Here is a 22,790-nt window from a genome sequence, read left to right as displayed (position 1 = left end):
CATGTTTCTTTTAGAGAAAGTTTTGTATGTGACACCTCCCAGACATAAATTATGAAATTCCATTTCTCGGCAGTTCGATCCGAATGGGCGGCTAGAATGGCTCGTGTCATAGCGTCGCCAAAATACTATTTGATTTTTAAACTTTTTTCTTTAAAATATTTTTAAATAAAATTTGGGGGCATCCCATTTTCTTTATGGGGCACCTAGTAAAAGAAAGAAAATTTCTAAAAAAAGACCAAAAAGGCCCTACAAGTTTCAGGGGTATTTAGATAATTTTTCATCGTCAGAAATAATTTTTATCATTTTTAGGGCTACATCCACAGCAAACTGAAATCCACTACACCAATAAAGGTTACATCAAAGATTTTTGAACAAAGAGTTACCTCTCTAAACCACAAAAAACAAACCCTTTTAAAGCATTCCCCTTTCCTTCTCTTTACTTTTGGCAACCACTACCGACAGCACTAAATAAAGATGCGAGAACAACGAGATATTGACTTTCTCTCTAACTAAAAGGGAAAACAATCCACAATCTTAATGAGAACCGCTTCTCTACAAGAAATAAGCCTCTCAATATTCAAGAACAAGCCTATCAATTTCCAAAATTCTACAAAAGTTACCATCGCAATGTTTTTATCCATAGGAAGCTCCCTTCTCTCTAAGAGGAAACCCTCTCTTCTTCCTTAGAGGAAACTTTGCGTCTTATGCACATGAGGCCTTGCCCCCCTCTCTCTCTAGAGGAACCACCATTCCCATATGGTGACCCAAATATGGAATATGAATTCTTTGTATTTTCATCCCATATATAAGATTAGGAATCCATACTTAATAGAAAACTTCCTATAGATGTTACATATATCTCAAAAACCAAAGAGATATACCCAAGAGTCTTAATCTTTATGGACTTCAATTTCTTTTACAAAACTTATCAATATATCAATCCCACAAAATATGGGATTTCCTTATGTTGGTAATTTTGGATAGCACCAAATCTAGGAATCTCCACCTTGATATCAAAATCACATATTCACCATGTCAACATCCATTGTATAGCTTCATAAATTCTTTATCTTTTGCAAAATAAATTTCTTCATCATTCTTGCTGAAAAATAGTGTTTGCCATCAAATTTCTCCACCTTAAACCTTGCATTCGAAACCTTTATTGTCATATCGAAACCCCCGAAACCTGGCTCTGATACCACTAGTTGTGCGTAGAAGCTCTAAACCCGACAGATTGATTTTTTGGCAAATGAAGTACAAGAAATAAAGCATGAAACAGAAACACAAGAACACAAATATTTACGTAGTTCACCTCATAAGGACCCCATCCACGGGAATGACAAACTGAAATCCATTATACCAATAAAAGTTACATCAAAGATTTTGGAACAAAGAGTTACCTCTCTATACCATGACAAAAACCCAAGTTGAGCAAACATTTTTAAACCACTCTCCCTTCCTTATCTTTACTTTTGGCGACCATTACGAGTAACACCACGACAAAAATCCAAATCGTGTAAACCCTTTTAAATCACTCTCACTTCATTCTCTTTACTTATGACAACTATTACCGGTAATACCAGATAGAGACGCGAAAGCAACGAGAAACTAACTTTCTCTCTAACTAAAAGGGAAAACAACCAAAAATCTTTATGAGAACGCTTAAAGAACAAGCCTCTCATTTTTCAAGAGTCTACAAGAGGCATCATTATAATGTTTGTATATATAGGAAGCTCTCTTCTCTCTAAGACGAAACCATGTCTTCTCTCTAAGAGGAAACCTTACATCTTATGCACAGGAGGCCTTGCCCCCCCTCTCTCTCTAGATGAATCACCATTCCCATATGGTGACCCAAATAGGGCACATGAATTCTCTACACATTCATCCCATATATATAAGATTAGGAATCCAGACTATATAAGAAACTTCCTATAGATGTTACATATATCTCAAAAACCAAATAGTCCTAATCATTTTAGACTTATATTCTTTTACGAAACTTATCAATATCAATAACAATTATGTAAACTATAGGATTTCCTTATGTTGTTGATTTTGGATAGCACCAAATCCAATACAAGAACCGACTCCACTCAAATCTGATGCTATGTGCAGTGGCCACCTAAATTTTATATGTTAGTAGGGGTTACATGGAAAGCTTTCCCTTTATTTTTTTAAAACAGCTACTACTATGTGCTTATTCTTATTTGGGAAAGGGACGCTAGATCTTTACGATGGAAAATTTCAAACTCTTGAACTGTGTAGAGGTGTATGTAAGTAGCTATATACAAAAGTGGCACTTTATTTTTCATTGGAACTAAAAGGGAGTCGTTACTGTGTTTACAACTTTATTGTTTGCCTATTTTGGGTGCGGTTTCTATAATGTTGCAACCTTAAACAATCCAATTAAGGCGCATCTCAAAATTTTATTATAACATGTAATTTTGTTATAAAAATTTTTTAGGATTATCTTAAAATCTATTTTCATATCTAAAAATTCTAAAAATGGTTAAAATCAAGTAGATCTATAAATATATGAAAATCTAGAAAATCAACGGTGTAGATAATGTGTTGCAGTATGCACTATTTCTAGGACTCAATTTTTTTCATATTCATACGTCTCCATATAGAGACGATCGATTAGAGGGTTTTTCAATAGTAAAACAACATTTCCGATAGATTTTTTAGGTACATATGTAATTCTACATTTTAAGACTGCAATCTTATATAAACTTTTCTCATTTAATATTAAATATTATGTTAGATTTTCTAGTACCAATAAATAGGTGCTTCAAGCATGTCCAGAATGATGAATTAAATGGAGTGATATATGTTAATAATTGTTAAGATCAAAAAAATATATATGTTGATAATTGTCCATGGATTTACACAAGGCATTCTAGAGCCTTGTAGTTTTCACCATCTTCTAGAATTGCCAATTGTGTATCATGCTTTTCGGAAATGCAATCTTAGCTCTATTACAAATGGATGAAATGATATATGTTTTGACCATCATCTATGTATTTTGAAAATGGAAAACCTCACTTTGTTACTTTCTTATGCAAGGTGATATGCAAAATTATTATCACTAAAAATTCTACCATAAATAGGATAAAGATTGAGTAAAGAAATATAAATTCAACTAAACTATGATTGTTGGTTATATGTTTTAAGTTTTGAGATATAATTGACCTTTATAGAAGTTCCCTACATGGTATGGGATCTCTAACCTTATATGTATTGAATGAGAGAGAAGAGATCTGTACGCCCTAGTTGAGTTACCTCATGGGAAAGGTGGGCTTTCACTAGTGAGAGATACGCAAGGGCATCCAACAATGAGAGGCAAGAACTCTAGAAAGGCAAAAGTGAGCTTTCTAGAGAGAAAAAGTATGACGGTGCTTCTCGTAGAGAGAGAGGTGGTTTTTTTACAGATAGAATTGGCAACGAGTCATGCCTGTGTTGGATTTAGATCTAGAGCAGCCCTATTTTTCATGTCTATTTCCACTTCTCTCACCATATCTCCCTCTAGCCATTAAACCATCTCCATATAGCGGAGCATTTTCATGTCTCTTCTTCAAATCATTAGAGAGAAGAGTCGAAGTCACATCCGCCATCTCAATGGTATCTTTTCCATAGGGCAATGTTGTGATTAGATGCTCATACAAATGAGAGAGTGGAGATAACAAAATTATAGCATTATCCTCAACATCCATATTAACACCAATATTCAATAATTCATAAATAATTTTATTAAAATAATTCAAGTGTTCATGGATATCTGTACCTTCATTCATCAGCAGGATGTACAATTTTTACTTCAAAAATAATCGATTTGTGAGGGACTTCGTTATATATAAACTCCCAAGCTTCAACCAAAGACTTGATACCGAATCCTTATTGACAATATTAAATAGCACTTCACTCGAACAACACAATCAAATAGTGCTCATAGCCCTCAGATCTAAGTCTTCCCAGTCCTCATCAAACATGGATTCTGGTTTCTTTGACTTTCCTTTCAGAGCTTTATGTAGACAGCAAATCCCAAACATAGATTTGTCAAATTCCAAAATTATGACAACTATACCAATAAAAGTTATATCAAATATTTTGAAACAAATCTCGACAAAAATACAGTCGAGCAAACCCTTTTATACCCTTTTATACCAGCTCTCCCAAAAGGCACCATGCTAAGCTCTCATTTCTATTCCATAACTTGATCACTGTTTGGGAAGAGAACAACTTTGAGAGCAAGCAAGACTTTATCTCACTAACAAAGGGAAACAACCCAAAATCTCCATAGGAACCACTTCTCTACAAGAAACTTCTCACTCTGCAAGAGCCTTCAGGAGGCAACATCAACGTTTCTCTTCATAGGAAGCTCTTTTCTCTCTAAGAGGAAATTATATCTTATGTACAAGAGGCATTATCTCTCTCTCTCTCTAAAAAAACCATCATTCCCATATGGTGACCCAAATTGGGCACACAACATATCTATACTTTCATCCCATACATATAAGATTAGGATTCCATATTAAATAGAAAACTTCATATTGGTGTTATATATATCTCAATAGACTAAGAGATATATCCATCCAATAGTCTTAATCTTTTTGGATTTTTATGTCCTTTAGGAAACTTATCAATATCAATCTCAATTCCACATAATATGGGAATATCTCAATCCCACATAATATGGGAATATCTCACTCCCATATAATATGATAATATCTCAATCCCACATAATATGGGATTTTCTAATGTGGATGATTTTGGATAGCTCCAAATCCAACAATCTCTAACTTGATATCAAAATTACCTGCTCATCATGCAAACATCCATTGGATAGCTTCATAAGTTCTACACCTTTTGCCAAATAAATTCCATCATCATTCTTGCTGAAAAATAGTATTTGCCATCAAATTTCTCCATCTCGAACCTTGCATTTGAAACCTTTACTGTCATACCGAAAATCCCAAAACCAAGCTCTGATACCACTTGTTGTGCTCTGATACCACTTGTTGTGCGCGGAAGCTCTTTAAACCAGATGGGTTATTTTTTGCTAAATAAAGTATGAAAAATAAAGCATGAAACTCATACTACAAGAACACAAATATTTATGTGATTCACCCCAAAAGGGCTACATCCACGGGCACTACAAACATAAATCCACTATACCAATGAATTAGATCAAAGATTTTGGAAAAAGCCTCGATAAAAACATAGTCGAGAATACCCTTTAAAACCTGCTCTCCTAAACGGCACCATGTTATTCTCTCATTTCTATTATATAATTAGACCAATGTCTAGAAAGAGAATAACTTTGAGAGCAAATAAGACTTTATCTTACTAAAAAGGAGAAACAATCCAAAATCTCCATGAGAACCGCTTCTATACAAGAAACCTCTCACTTTACAAGAGTCTTTAGGAGGCAACATCAATGTTTCTCTTCATAGGAAGCTCTCTTCTCTCTAAGAGGAAATTGCATCTTATGCATAAGAGTCTCTTTCTCCCTCTCTCTCTAAAGGAACCACCATTTCCATATGGTGACTCAAATTGGGCACACAAATTCTCTGCACTTTTATCCCATATATATAAGATTACGAATCCCTATTAAATAGAAAACTTCCTAATGGTATTACATATACCTCAAAAAACCAAGAGATATATCAAACCAATAATCCTCATCTTTTTGGATTTCTATTCCCCTAAGAAACTTATCGATATCAATCTCAATCCCACATACTATGGGAATATCTCAATCTTACATAATATAGGAATATCTCGCTCCCACATAATATGATAATATCTCATTCCCACGTAATATGGGATTTTCTAATGTGGGTGATTTTGGATAGCATCAAATCCAACAGCCTGAGCCCTACAAGCCAGAGCTTAGCCTAGGTCTCTATAGGGTCCTAAGCTTGGCTTGGCCTCAACTGAGCTAAAGGGGCCAAGCCCGGTCCATGCTGAGTCGCACCGTGCCAAGTTAGGCATAGTAGACTCAAAGGAAAAAAGAACAAGAAAAATTTAAGGGAAAAAAGAGTTGTGCAAGGCTAGCCCCGTGCCATCTCTATTGTGGTGCTAGCCCAGGTTCGAACATGCCTCTTGCCATGCTAGCTTGGTCATCAGGCCAAATGCTATGGATCAAAATCTAGTTTATTGGTGTCAAGCCAACTAAACTGGACCAAGCCACCTGGCCCATTGCCAGCCATCCTAATAAAGAAGCAGTTCCCATGAAAAACTTGGCATTGTCTTTTAGTGAGACACAATATTACTTGTTCTCATGGATTTCTTCTTGGATGATTGTTTAGTTGTAGAATAGAGATGTATGATCGGTAGGTGATGTTGGTTGGTAGAGTTGCTATAAAAGTTCTCTCTATCAGGTTTTGTCCAGGGTTAGAGAGATAACTCCGTATCTTGAAATATGCGATGTAATTCTTATCAATATAATGGTTTTATTAGTTTGTGATGCCTGTTGATATAGCCTTTTTAGGGTGAACCACATAAATTTTTGTATTCATGCGGTGTGTGGTTTATGCTTCATTTTGGAAGCTCGTATTGTGATTTGTTGTCACCAATTTTGTTTCGAACTAGCTATTAGAATATCGGTCTACGAGATTCTAGTTTCTGCATCTAAGAGGCCTCTTGAAACCCAACATCTTCATCTTCACGTATTTTTCTAAAAGAAGAAAAATTTATTTTCCAAATTCATGGGATACTTCATTTGACCGTATGAATTTATCCATGAGCTTTAGAAAGCTCTTCCACCCTCAACTACTTAGAGGTAGGTTGGCGATTAGGGTGTGTCGGCCCGCAGACCCAGCGGGTCAACCTGAAATCAGGATTGGGTCTAGGTTCAGGTCCATATGTTGTACCCGATGGGTCAGGTCCGGGTCCAAAGGACTTGGACCTGACCTTGGGTCTAGGCCTACATCTTGCTTGGACCCTATTAGGTCGGGTTGGATCATATATATATATATATATATATATATATATATATATATATATATATATATATATATATATATATATATATATATAGGATATTCTAAACTTTACAACCATTCAAATTACAAAAGTTCAAGATAGAGAGAGTTGTGAAGGGTAGATTTATTAATTTTTTTGTCTATTTTATAAAAAAGATACTTTTGTGGGGCAAATTTGTAAATATTACTACAAGACAAAAGAGTATTTTTTTCATCTCCGTAAGGGGTAAAATTGAAATTTTAATTAAAGGGTAATGACACTCTACAAATAAAGTTTCAGGACACTAACTTTCAAAAGGTCATTATACTTTTGTACAAATTTCAAATTTGCCTTTGCTTAATGGTAAAGTTACCTATTTAAATAATTTTTTAATAAAAAAGTAATGATTGTTTTGATAAATACACCCATCATAACCCCTTCTAACTTGAACCTTTGTATTTTGAGGGGTTGTTAACTCTAGACAAACCCCATATATATATATATATATATATATATATATATATATATATATATATATATATATATATATATATATATATATATATATATATATATATATATATATATATATATATATATGTATAATATGTTGTAAGATGCACTATTTCTGAGACTCAAAATCTTTTTATTTTTCATCGTCATACATCTCGATGTCGAGATGATCCATCACAAGGTTTTTCAACATTAAAACAACATTTTTCAATGGATTTTCTAGATGCATCTGTAGTTCTACAATTTAAGGTTGCAACCTTATATAAACTTTTTCCATATATATATATATATATATATATATATATATATATATATATATGGGAAATGACCTTGTGAGACCCTCCCACACCCATGTTTGTAAGACCCTAAAGGATCACCATTAAATTTGGCACAGATCTCTAGAAAAGGCAAGTCCCACACCCATGTAATAACTTTTCTAGATATCTATGTCAAATTTAATGGTGATCCTTTGAGGTCCTACACATATGGGCGTGGGAGGGTCTCATAGGATCATTACTATATATATATATATATACTTTTTTAACAATTTCTTATATGGGTCTAGGTCAATATGACTTGGACCCCACCAGGTCAAGGTCAGTCCTAGGTCCCTAACTAGCCTAGTTGGGTCAGGTCTAAGACTGTGTCAACCTAACCAGACCCGTTGCCACCCCTAGTTAGAGGGTAGCTTTCTCATTAAAAGCAACAAATGGTAAAAAAAGTGCTTTCTGAGCTGCTACAGCAACTATCGCTTGTGTGAAAAACGTGAAAAATTTAATAGCAGTTAAATAGACATTTCCTAGCCATTTATTATTTCCTTTTTTTTTTTTTTTTTTTTTTGGTTGGTGGTTTATAGCATTACTAATGGAAAAAGTTTACATAAGTACGAGACTCTAAACAATCAAATTAAGACACACCTCAAAGATTCATTAAAAAAATGAAAACCCTCAATTTGATCATCTCAACCTCAAGATATATGGACATGAGAAGAAAAAAATTTGAAGTATTAAAAATAGTACATCCTGTAATATATTATTAGACCGTCAATTTTCATGATTTTCAAGTGTTCATAGGTCCTCTCTATTTTAGCGATAAGAATAAATTTTCTGACCATCATAAAGATTGGTAATATTAAAACAACACACTTCACCACTATTTAAAAGCCCTATTTTGATTGTTTAGAGCTTCGGCTGAATACAAACCACACCCTTAGTTAAATCCTCTTCTTCGCAGGCGTAAAACTTCTATTATAAACAGAGTGATACATGAGGCTGGCACTGAGTTACCACTATCAAATAGTGATAATTTTATTATTATGCTTATTTCTTCTTTTGACAACTTAAAGAAAGGTGCACAACAACTTTCCAAATAATCATTTGCCCTTGAGATATATATAAAAAATAATAAAAAATAAAAAATAAAATAATTTTCAATTCCTGCAAAGAGTGCATCTTAACAAGCTATCTGGATTGTTTATTTTCAAGATTTTCAAGTGTTTATAGATATGTTTAATCCACTATTCCGAAATTTTAAATTTTGTAATGAGGGTTGAACATGGATTTTCATGTCATTATAAGGATTTTGAAAACAAAACTATATGCTTGGAAAAAATTTAGATGTGTTCTTTTGGAGGCGTTTGCAGCTTTGTTGCTCATGACAAGACTCCATGGGGGAGTCGTGTAATTTGGAAATCCTTAGGGGTGGTTTTCCCATTGAGAACTAGGGCCATGTGTGGCAATTTAGGCACCACAGGACTAGGATTATGGTCCCATTCTATGCCCCAAATCATGATTGGTTTGGGCGGGGGGGGGGGGGGGGGGGGATTTGGGTGTGGGTGTGGGTGTGGGTGTGGGTGTGGGGGGTGGAGAGTTTCATGTTTGAAGTCCCATAACAGGGTGGTGGATGATTTATGGGGACTGTTGCATCTTAAGCAAAAAGCGAAGAGGCACTTTGGGTCATGGGAGGGCTCTATCAGATGATGTAGTATGGCTTGAATTTACACAGCCGAGATTATGGTACGCCTTCATTGGGGATGTTGCTGCTTCATATGAAGAGGTAGTTGGATGCTTTAAAGTCACAGTAAGCCTCAATTGGGGATAATACTTTGCGGTGTAGAGCTTGAAGGGATGGTCCTTCTCCACAGGGGATATTTATGAAGAGGTGATGGCATAGTTTAAAGTCTCACAATCGAGACTGTGGTGCGCCTCAATTGGGGGATAGAACTTTGTTGTGCTGAGTTTGGAGCAATGGTGCTCTTCCACTGGGGATAGTTATGAAGAGGTGGTGATATGGTTACAAGTCACACATTCGAGATTGTGGCATGCCTCCCTTGGGGATATTGCTGCTTCGCATAAATAGGTGGTTGCATGCTTTTAAATCACATAGTCGAGACTACAGTACACCTCCATTGGGGATATTGCTACTTTGCATAAAGAGGTGGTTACATGCTTTAAAGTCACAAGGTCAAGGCCATGGTATGCCTCAATTGGGATGGCACTTGAAGTAATGGAGTTTGAAGCGATGGTGCTTCTCCACCACGGTGTGATGAAACATCGATATGATAGGCGCTATTTGTGGGGAAGTTTCATGCAGAAACCTTATGGGGATATGTAGGAATGTGAAGCAGTTTATTGTCAGGCAAACAGACTATATGTCTTGCAGTTTAACGTCATGCTACAAGGACACAAGACTACAAGACTTTTACGTGTGATGACCCATAGAATAAGATCAACACGTCTGTCATTTGAGAGTGAGTACCCCGAAGAGTTTTCACCACACTCCTTTTATTTTCGACAGTTTTTCCCACAAAGCCCTTGGGGATTTTCACTATAGATGTCTTTTCTCTTTTATTTTTGAAATATTATTCCCACGGAAACTTTTAGGTGTCCATCATGTTCGTCATTTAGGAGTGAGTGTCCCAATGGGTCTTCACCAAACTCCCTTTATTTTCAACACTTTTACCCGTAGTGCCCTTGCGAGTTTTCAATACGATTGTCTTTTTTCTTTCCTTTTTGACATATTTGAAATTTGAGTAGAATCTTATATAGTGTTGTATAAACGAGGACATGAGTATTAAAGCATTATCTTATGTTTGCTAGTATTTCAAGCTTAGAATTTGTAAAAAAACCAATTAGAGTTGCAATTTTTCTTCTGAAGTAATGGTAAAGAAAAAATTAACGAATCGGGCTTTTGTACATTTGCCAATTTATATGAAGAATTTATGTATTTTCAAAACCTCTTTGTTCCATAATGATAAAAATTTTAAATTAATCACTTGGTACTTGGCTTTGCACACCAACACACCGGAATGTTAAACATCGTGGCCTTTATCAGTGTAATACTCCCAGCAAAAGAAAGATATCAGGACTTCCATCCATCCTATTTTTGTTCGAATCTCTAAATGATCGAGCCCCATACTGCCCTCAGCAATCTACTATCTGAAAGATGGATGCCCAAGTAATTCATAGTTAAGCTATCCACCTGAAACTCCCTCCCGTCAGCCCATTTCCCAAACTTCTATTTTTAGGCAATTAATTCCCATCAAGGTAGTCTTATGCATATTAATTTTGGCTCTTGACACCACCTAATAGCACTTTATGAACAACCAAAGTTGTTGAATTGGCTCCTTTTCTTCTTCGGTTACATGTAAGATATATATATATATATATATATATATATATATGAAAAAGCTGGAATCAGCCCACTAGCTCATATGAACATATGAGTTCAACGGTCCAGATTGAATTTAGACCGATCTGACGATCACGGATATCCGATATTATTTGAGTGTTATTTATTTTTTTACAAATCTAACTTACTTAAAATTTTAGGTGTGTGTTCATCTCATCAAGGCACATCTAATAAAAATGTATAAAAAAACTTAGTAGTGAAAAATAAAATGACCAAAATACCCCTAAAACATTTTGGGGGTATTTTGGTAAATTTATTTCATGTAAAATATTTTTTTAATATTTTTCAAAGATTCGCCTATTTTTTCACCTATTTTTTATAAACATACGCCTAAAATTTCAAATGATTTGGATTTGTAGAAAATAAAATAAAACTCAAACACTACCAGACATCTGTGATCGTCAGATCGGCCCAGATTCAATCAGAGTTGTTGGGCTCATATGTTCATATGAGCTAGTGGGCTAATCCCAGCTTTTTCTATATTTTGAAAAAAGTTGGGATTAGCTCACTAGCTCATATGAGCATATGAGCCCAACGGCCCAGATTGATATATATATATATATATATATATATATATATATATATATAGAGGAAAAGTCTTCCTAACGCCTATAGGCGAAAATAAATAGTGATTTTTCCTACCCTCATCACCGTCCAAGTTTCATCACGTGGTCACGATTGTTCAGTAGTATTTTATTTTTAAATTTTTTTTATAAATCGGAATGATCTGAAATTTGGAAGGTATGTACATCTTACTGAGTCACATCTAATAAAAATATAAAAAAATTTATCCTTGAAAAATAAATAGACCAAAATACCCCTGAAATATTTTGGGGGTATTTTGGTCAATTGTTTTCATGTAAAATATTTTTTTTATATTTTTCAAATATTCTCTTATTTTTTATGAATATAAGCTCCAAACTTTAGGTCATTCTGATTTATAAAAAAACAATGAAAAATAAAACACTACCGGACAATCATGACTGCGCGATGAACTTTGGACGATGATAGAAATAAGTGAAATCACTATTCGTTTTCGCCTATAGGCATTACATAGTGTTTTCCATCTATATATATATACTGTTGATAGGTAATGATTGGGCCAGTAATAACAATCGGCCTTTAATGATGTCTTTATGTGCTACACCAGCCAATATTTTACTGAAAGATTTAGCCACTAAAATGTAGAGGAAGGGGATAGGGGATCACCTTGTCATAGACCTCCTGAAGTTTTAAAATAACCACATGTTTTACCATTCATAATAACCAAAAAATAAGTCGTTGAAAGGCAACTTAAGATCCATTTGTCCATCTACGCCCAAAGCATCTACGCCCAAAGCCCATCAACTCAATAATTTTGTCAAGATAATCTCACTCCACGTATGCCTTATGAAAGTCTATATTGAAGAAAACTCATTTACTCCCTACAATCCTAGTATAATGTGTGAGCTCTTAATCTATGAGAGTGTCATTCATTTTATTTCTTTCTTTAATGAAGGCAATTTGGAGACCTTGAAAGACTTCACTTGTTACGCTCTTCAATATGTTTGCTAGCACTTTAGTAATGATTTTATAGGTGAAAGAAAGGAGGCAGATGGGTCCAAAATCCTGCAAAAGTCTCTATATTTTGTTTCTTTGGGACAAGCATTACGAAGGGTTAGTAATAGCATGCAATTATTTTGTATTATTATCCCCTTCTTTCACCCGCTGGAACCAAAGAACTTCCTAATCTCTTAGTAGACCCTCAAGCTCATGTTTCAAATGGTCCCTACTCATCTTCTGAACAACATCCAATCCACCGTTCTGTTGTTCGAGTTGTTTTAAGACTTGAATTCTATTCAAGGTATCTGAAATAATTTTTCCAATGTCCCCAGATTTGATATTGCCCCGCTGCTTTAATATGTGTTTCAAGAGTTTAAGTTTCTAAGCAATATTTTAACCACCCCATCCATCAATTATTGGGTTGTTCCATTCTGGTAGAACTTCATTCCTTAAGGACTTCTCACCAAGCCACATTAATTCAAAACAGAAAGAGGAAGGCCAATGGGTAGGGGTTTTACTGTTGTTTTCGAAAAACACTCTCCCACTTTTGTAAAACCAAAAAAATGATCAAACTTGGACCTTTGGTGATTAATTATTGAATTATTTGTCCATGTTTACAAAGTCCCCAATATATGCAGATGTACTTGTACATCAGAGGTAATAAAATTATCAATCATAATCATTTATGAATTATATCTTTCTACATAATTAGAATAATAAGGCTCCCGAGTTTGATTGAAATCCCCACTTCTACACCAAATTATATTAACATTGGATAGAATCGACGACAAATCATTAAAAAATCCTTCATTTTCACTAACAGTATAGGGCCATATACATTTATCACGTAAAATGCAAATTGACCAAAACCAAAGAAAATGATAGAGATAGATTGAATAGAGATATTAGAAATAGTACCTTGGAGCACTATAAGGTCTCAAACAGTCAAAAGACCACAAATATACCAAAAGGAGGAGAAAATAGAAATCCACTAAATCAGAACCCAAAAACTCCTAACAACGGATGCATCAGAGGATACCATCTTGGTTTCGTAGAGTAAAATATGCGGCTTATGCTCACACGCCAACTGCCTCAACACCTTTCTCTTTTTTGGGTCCCCTAATCCCCAAAATATGCTGAGAGCAAAAGACACCAAAGAAGGATAATATTTGTGAGTTATACTACAGGTCTTTTAGATAACTTACACGTTTCAAACCTCAAAGTCACAATGGAAATTGATGAATTTTGTAATATATATTCTAAGTGAAGGTTCAAATTGAAAGATACTTTCATGATATACAAATAATATATGATTGTCTTTATTTTTATAAATTATATTGAAATAGTGGAGGAAATGTTAGTATTTTTGTTTAATAAAACACTATAGAGTATTTCAAAATAATATCTCAATTAGTATTGTTTGTCCTAAGTGTTGAATAAATAGATAAAGAAAGTGGTGGCGTTTAGTCTCACATTGAAGACTAGAATGTGGAAGAGTAGTTTTTATATAGAAGTGCTCTTCTGCCTAATATTCATAAAACAAAGGTGTGTAAGTGTGAGTGACACAAAGCATGTGACGCACAAACGTGCGTACGTGTGCAAAGGTGCTAAGGCACTTGATGGTACATTTTGCACTTCGCATGCTTATATCTGTACTTGAAGCGCCCTAGCTTGAGCACGTGTGTGGATCAAGCCCGAGGCTCTATCCAATTTTATGTCATTCCTCGTGTCCGCACATGTGAGCGGAGGGGTGTGATGTGACATGTATATGATTCAATGGCTAATACACTAGCCAATTAGACAAGGTGTCTGTTTGCAAATCCAACGATTGATAACTATTGAATGGTGGCTGTTACATACCTAGCAGTCACATGTCATGTGAATAGTAATGGCTGTTCATATGAATAGCCACCTTAAGAACCACTATTCACTCTTTAAAAAGAACTTTTATTCCATATTTGTATTACTTTACGCTAACTCAGTCTTCTCCAACATTTTTATATTCTCTATCTCTTTAAAACAAAACATAAGCCCATTTTCTCTTTTTAAATAAACAACTCTAATGCTAAGTAAACTTGACTATATGGTACAAAACTGGACAAGTATCTTAGTGACTTTCTATTTCCAAAACTCTCAAAGACTACTTTGCTCGGATTATATTTTTATACACTATTATTTTATAGTAAAGGGGCAAACTCCAGTCTTGAGAGAGCACTTCTAGTGTAGCTATAAATAGGAAAATCAACCATTTAATTTGTTTCTCCACTTCTTTTCTACATTATATACTCGTGGCCCCGTTTCGCCCACGTTAAATTTCAACAAAAACCAGCAGTTCAACTCCTATTTATAGGCTTAATTGAGACCGCCTAGTCCCATTTTTATTGTAATTAAAACTCGTTACTAAAATTAAGCATGAACTTGAAACTTTTGTCCTTCTTAAACTAAATTAAAGACAAACTCGTCCTAAAGATAACCCTGGAAAAATACCCAAGCTTCGCATAAGCATAGCTTCTAGCTCGAAGCCATGCCTACCAATTACATTCAAATGATATCATGTACATCAGAATGACCTTTCCTTGAACGCTTGATGGAATAAATACGAAAAAGATATTAACTTTCCTCTCTTTCAAACATGTTTATTAAAAACTCAGAATCGGATCTCAGAATGGCCCTCTAATGAATAATTGAATATTAGAATCGTTTATTTGATTGGCAAGTCCAATCAAAATCGGTAGATTGTCCTAATTAAAAAAAAAATTTATTGTAAAAATAAAATTTGAATTTGGTGGGGATTGCCCAATTGTTTGGCCTGTCGTTCTTTAAACGAAACCATCCCGTTCTCTAACAAAACCGACGACCGACGGGTCTTTCGGAATGGAACCATTACTCATTCCATAAAGGAATCTAGTTGGTTCCCGTGTCAGGGTGGTTCCAATCTAAATCGAGAATTTTTTGAACATTTGATTCAAATTCATATTTACCTTAATTTCCTTTTTGCTAAGCTTATTTACCTCAACTGTCCTTAAAAAGTCAACAAAACGTCTTATCTATGCCAATAAAAGATCACAATAAGTAGTCCATCAAGCCGTAAGGACAAGCCTCTTTTCGAGAGAGGCAATAAACACACTTCTTCCTTGACATTAATTTTTTGGAATAATCATTTATGTCCATTAAATTTAAAAATAGGTAGTTGTACGAGTATCATTGAATAAACATAAAACTCTAAAAAACACAATTTCCTATTTTATAATTTATAAAGAGTCTTTGGTTTCTCTCAAGAGATTCAGTGTTCATTAATCATATGAATATATAGACTTATTTTTTATAGATAAATTATAAATCAGAAAATATAGAAATAAATCACAGTTTCTTATATTATATCTAAACTTACCATAAATACAAGATATTGTATCTACCATTCCTAAATATACAAATTATATTGTATATTTTCCCTATTAACGAGATATACAATATATACTTTTCTTTCAATAAAAAAGTTAAAAAAAAAAAAATTTAAAACTTTGTTATATATGTCAAGCAGTTAGATATAACATGAGACAACTAAAAGTGATTAAGGACTCTTCATGCCAAAACAAGAGTACGCAAGCTCTATTGATTCAAGGGAAAATTACACATATATTCATTATTTTAAGGGTTATTACAATTTCATCTAAACTTTTCTGTTATTACAACTCTATCCATTTTAAACCCATTATTACAACATTTTGCCATCATTTTCTATAATGACCAAATTGCCGTTTTTGGATTTTCAAGATCCGCAATTTATTTTTACATGAAAAAAGTATGATCGAATTTTTCGGATTTTCAATATTCAAAAATTTTAATTCAGATTTTTAAAATTAAAAAATCACAAAATAAAATAAGACTTCTTTTCGAAATAAAAAATTGACAAATGAAACTTAACCAATAAGATGTGCAAAATCACTCACAAATATTTTCTAGTCTCCACCAATAAGTAAAAAAAAAAAGAAAAGAAATAATCAGTTGGCATAAACTGTTTCAAATGTTTGCTCTTTTGAAAAAGGATAATTGTTTCATACGAGCGGGATTGCATTTCTACAATATGCAGTCCAGACGTATAAAGCATCCATCTTACAGATGGATGCAATTAGGTGGCTCATCTAAAAACAAATGTAATTAATGGTCCAAATGTTTTTTTAATATAATTATTTTTTCTAGTTTTCAAAAAAAATTTCATATTCATAATCTCCATTTTAATGATTATATATTCTCTAAAAATTAGGATCAAATTATATTAAAAATATATATTTATTACCAAGCCCTCATTTCTATAATATGTGGGCTGGCCGCATAAAAACCATGTCCTTTAAAAAATCCACATTTTACCCTCATCAAAAATTTGAAAAATCAACAATTGTTCTTTTCAAAATGGTCTACGTACAATTTCGGACCTTTGAGTAGGGGTAAGAATTGACCCAATCCGAATCCGAAACCCAGATTTCAGACCCTGTTCGGATCCGAGTACGCACTCAAAATTTGGATCCGGATTTCAATTTCAATTCGGATCCGATGCAAGTGGATCAGACATGGATCCAAATCCAGATCCAAACTGGTTTCGAATAGTAAATTTTTATTTTATATATATACATTTCTTTAGTTTAATAGTATATATAATCCGGATCCGAATCCAACCCGGTTCCATTGTACAATTTGGATCTGGATCCAGATCTAAATATCTAAGATTCGGTTTGAACCCGGATCCGATATACACTATTCGGATCTGGTCGGATCCAGCCCCGATCCGACCCATTCTCGACCCTACCTTTAAGGTCTTAAATAGTTTACGGACATCGAAGGTCCGAAATTTTTTTATTTTAGATCCTAAGGATCTGAAAATAGGCCGCACTACACCTCCAACACCCCTATCGAGCATTTTTGGGATATTTCTGATTTTAAGGTTTATTATTTATTTTTATATCAGATCCTAAAGATCAAAAAATAGGGTAATTTCGGACCTTGAAGTTCCGAAATTTTATTTATTTGGATACTGAAGATCCAAAAGTAGGACAATTTTAAAAAAAAAAATTGGGCTTCCTAAAAACGGGTATACATGTAATAAGTGTAAATTTTAGATATAATTACAATAACGCTTAAAATAACGGATATATTTATAATTTTCCCTTTATTCAATCTCGCTCAAATAATGATAATATTAGTAGTTTTCTCTTTGTGATATTAAAGAAAACATCATATTTTTGTGTTTGGGGTGTATAGAACATCATATCAGAAATATTGTACAAGAGCAGTTTTTAAGTTTGAAAGTCATGCATGGTAACCAAAATAATTTTGGGTTTAAGAATACGTCCGAGGGAAGCTATAGTTAAAAGTGTTTATATATTGTCTACAGTCTTAATATAGAATGTATAATATAATTGTTATGTATAGGAAGGGTAGGTGTCTATAATTTCCTTTTATTCTTATCATCTCTTGTTCGTCTATCTTTTCCTTATAGGCATCCAAGTCTCCCAAAGCCATGGTGAGGCCCTGTTGATCAAGCAATCTGGGAGTGGCAACTAACTATTTCTACTCGTCCACGCTATGTAACTATTTCTACTAGTCTATGCTATGTACCTAAAGACATAACTGCTCGTTTTCACAACTTATTGTTCAAACTTCATATGCTTTTTAATACATTTTGAGTTTGAGGGTGGGTGTTAAGGTAAGTAAATATTGTCTACGGAGTTAGTATGGAAGGTGTACACTATAATTGCGATGTATGGAAAGAGTATGTATAATATCTTTTATTTATAGTAAGTGTGGGTCTAATATAGGTATTTATGATTTTTTTTTTGGAAAATGGACTGATAGAGCTGCAGCCGTATCAAAATAAATAAAGCGCCTCACCTCATACTTCATTGAAATTTGCAATTCAAGTATTGAAAAACTTTTACATTGATGATCTCGGCAGGAACATTATGGTTGTGGAAAAAAATTAGGATTTCAAGTTCTAAAAATAAGGTATATTGTAACAAATTATCTAGACCGTCTATGTCGCTCTAAAATTATGCAAAATCTATACTATTTTTTTTAGTTTCAAATTTCATTGTCGGTGTTAGAGAAATTAATTTTAGAGCTACCATGGATATTTCCGTTGCCGAAAGTGTTTTCCGGATGAGGATTTTAATTAAGGCTTTATTTTATTTTCATAAAGCCTACGCCTTATAGAACCTTCACTCATGCTTTTTTGATATATTGTTTGTCTATAGACAAGTTTGCATATTCCTACAATGAACGGACACACATAGTTGCCTTCAGGAAGACTTGAGACTCCATCACAAATTTGGAAAGGAGTATCAACCCAATAAACGCTTTTGATAAAAAAGGTTGTAGCGTAAAAACTCTTCCATGACTTTCCAGGATGTCATGGTGCCCTTTTTCTAAACCTTGCAGGTGTTATCGACCCATTAAAAACTCCCGTTCAAACAAAAACCCATTAAAAACTCTTTACAAATATGGATTTAGTGCAGAAAACTCATGGTCACCATAGAAACTCTAGGGGAGGTAGCGTTGTTTATCATTCATTGTTTTAACCTGGAAGCTCTAGCAAACTCTTGGCAAAACATTTGCATGAAGGGGAATGAGCATTAGGCATGGCTGGTTAGGACTATTCGTGTCAAAATGTGATATCTTGAGTTTCATTTCTATCACATCAAAAGTTAAATTCTAAAAAAAATTAAAAATAACTCAAATGAAAGACAATTTAGTTAGAACCAATCTTGAATACTCTTGCAGCACTGAATTGGCTGATTTAAGATTGGACTTGAATGATTTTCTGCGGGCATAATAGCTTCATTATATTCACGATGGCCTGTACTTCCAAATCCATGGGATTGTTAATATACATAGTAATAAATAAAGGCGTATGGGCAGCCTGCACTCCACCTAAACTCATCCCCCATCTAGAAGAAAAGGAAAAGAAAACCATGTAGATATACTACTACAAACAAGAGACAAAGTGATAAAAAAGGTTTATTTATCCAAATCAGCCTCTGTTCTTTCTAGACATCCAATTGTAGCTAAAGGAGGTCTTGACTATACCATGGGCAAAGCCCACATCGCGGCCCGTCGAGCGGGCCCAAGACCAAGCACTATATATATATATATATATATACGCGGCCCGTCGAGCGGGCCCAAGACCAAGCACTATATATATATATATATATATATATATATATATATATATATATATATATATATATATATATATATATATATATATATATATATATATATATATATATATATATATATATATATATATATATATATATATATATATATATATATATATATATATATATATATATATATATATATATATATATATAAAAGTGTCATAACCAAAGTAAGAGGAGATAAGATACAAAATTACAAACTCCACAATTCCATGCATACAGTAGCAGCCTTTGGTGCTCCCTCAATCTTCTCACATGGCAGCTAAAGCCCCAATTGGAGGAATGCCCTGAGGGTTGCTAAACACATTATCCGGATCACACTGTTGTTTCACTCTCACCAATCTATCATAGTTACCAAGGAAGTATTTCTCACCCCAAGCTCTTGCTTCTTGTACCAACCCATCTGTTGAGTTCATATCCATGGTCCCTAGATCAAGGTCCACATAGTTCACATAAGCAGCCCTTGGTGCTTGAGACACAAATGGAGTCATGTATTGATAAAACCCTCTCAACCAATGTATATACCCATCAGCCTTTGAGTTATCCTCCTTATTCCAAGCTACCAAATACTGAATTGCATAAAGGGTGTTTGCCCTATGAGGGAATGGGATTGAATCCCATGGAATCCTGGCCATTTTTCCTCCATAAGGGTCTAAAATGACATAGCCCTTTGGCTCTTCCTCTAGTATTCTCAAAACCTTTTCTAAACCAATTTTAGGTATGGGGGTTCTCACATAGTCGGATTTTGCCTTGAAATAGTTTTTATCATGCAAAAACCTGTCTTTTAAATTTTCAAATGTGCTCCCCTCTTTAAGACCCGAAAAAAAGACTATTGACTCAATCCAACTCATTTCAAGGCACTCGTCGTACTCTATCTCTAGCTCAGGGAAAACCCCATTTATCAGATATAGGGCATAGGTCACATTCCCTAGGTACATGCCCTTAAAAGTGGCACTAATCCCTTCCTTTCTTGCTTGGGGTAACCCTGCCCCTACAAAAACTGATAAATAAAAGTCGTCCTCCAACTTGGGGCCTACATATTGCCATTTGTGCACCAACTCCAACACACTCTCCCTGCTTTTCTCTCTTGAAACTGTGAAAACAGTCACAACTTTTGGCACCTCGAGCAACCTTATTTTCCATGCATAAACCAGTCCCCAATTTCCACCTCCACCCCCACGTAAAGCCCAAAACATGTCTTCTCCCATGGCCTCTCTCTCCATAACCTCACCTCCAGAGTTTATAACAAGAGTATCTAACACATTATCAGCTGCTAAGCCATATTTCCTAGAGAGAAACCCAAACCCACCACCACTAATGTGTCCCCCACTCCCTACAGTTGGGCATGACCCTGCCGAGAACCCGAAATCACTCGTGGCTCGAGCGATCGAGTAGTAGGTCTCGCCAAGTGTTGCACCCGCTTCGACCCAAGCAGTTTGTGTTTCTAAGTCGACATGGATATTGTTTAGGTTCATGAGGTCTATTATGATAAAGGATCTATCACCTGTTGATGATAAACCCTCGTAGCTATGACCACCGCACCTTATTCGAATCTCATGAGATGTTTCCTTCGAGCATAGAATTGTTGAAGAGAGTTGAGCTTGGGTCTCTGGTAAAATCACCATTACTGGCTTTTCCATGGTAGGTTTTGTGAACCTAAGGTTTTGGATGGAGAAAGAGAGAAAGTGGTTGTAAGCGGCATCGGACGATTGCGATCGAGAGGTGAAGTTGAGGACGCCATTGGATAGAAGGCAAGATTGCAAGTCTTCTCCTAGGGCAAAGCCCAAGAGAGATATGAGGGTGTAGAGAGAGAAAATCTTTGGAGAAGACATTGCCTTGTTAGGGTGAAGTGAGGCTGGTCACCATGGCAGTGTGGTTTTAAGAGAGAAAGAAGAAGGGGACAGTGTGGACAAAGAGAACGAAAATAGTGGACAAAGAGGAGGAAGGGGCCCCATGTATGGAACACTAGAAGGCCGGCCTATTGTATTGTTGTATTCCTCACCTTTAAATATTTGCGGTTTGGAGACGCATAAGAATCATGGTTAGCCTGCATATGTATCCAAATAGAAGGGGACGAGACCTGAGGCTATCAATTGCGGTTAAGCTCAAAGTTCTCACTATTAATAAAATCACATGGACCTTGAGACATTTTATTTTATATATATATATATAACAAATGTTTCGTGCGGACTGGACCGCATTTCTACAATATGCGATTCAGATCTATAAAGCATCCATCTTAAAAATTATGCAAATAGGTGGTCAATCTAAAAAGGGAAAAGTTTATATAAAGCCGAGGCTCTAAACAATCAAATTTGAGCCTACCTCACAAATTTTAATAGAAGAAGTTGTTTTGATGCCCAAATATCCTCAAATTGATCATCTCGACATCAAGATGCATAGACATGAAAACAAAATTGGATTTCAAGTTTTGAAAATAGTGTATTTTATAACACATTTTGGACCGTCAAGCTTCAAGATTTTCAAGTTTTCATAGATCTATTTATCTACACTATTTTTGAAGCTTTAAACTTTATAAATAAAGATGAAAATATATTTTAAGGCTGTCACAAAGATTTTCAGTATTGAAACCACATTTCTCCATACTATTTTGAAGGTAGACTCTAATTTGATTGTTTGGAGCCTAGGCTCTATACAAACCACACCCATCTAAAAAACAATTGTAACTACCAATCCAAATATTTTTTTAGGGAAATTTATGTACGGACCTGTTTTGAATAGCGTTAAAATGAAATGGCTCAAAAATATGTTGTTATTACCTGGAAAAATGGGAACCGCGAATTTTTTATTTTTTACCAAGTTTGCCCCCAGTCCAATTTTAGAAACATCAAGCTGCTTTTT

The 22,790-nt window shown here is 34.6% G+C and overlaps 1 protein-coding gene across 1 annotated transcript; it reads right to left on the bottom strand.

The window, feature by feature from the left end:
* Nucleotides 1-20,116: 20,116 nt before the first annotated feature.
* On the bottom strand, nt 20,117-21,920 carry LOC18436394 (berberine bridge enzyme-like D-2). Its single transcript, XM_006846414.2, has one exon. It carries the CDS (start codon nt 21,758-21,760, stop codon nt 20,180-20,182), a length of 1,581 nt encoding a protein of 526 aa, XP_006846477.2. The 5' UTR covers nt 21,761-21,920; the 3' UTR covers nt 20,117-20,179.
* Between the last annotated feature and the right edge of the window lie 870 nt (nt 21,921-22,790).

Source organism: Amborella trichopoda, chromosome 9 (assembly GCF_054954075.1).
Source record: "Amborella trichopoda isolate Santa Cruz 75 chromosome 9, AtrichopodaSantaCruz75HAP2 v2.0, whole genome shotgun sequence".
NCBI classification, from domain to species: domain Eukaryota; kingdom Viridiplantae; phylum Streptophyta; class Magnoliopsida; order Amborellales; family Amborellaceae; genus Amborella; species Amborella trichopoda.
This window is presented reverse-complemented; position numbering and strand designations above follow the sequence as displayed.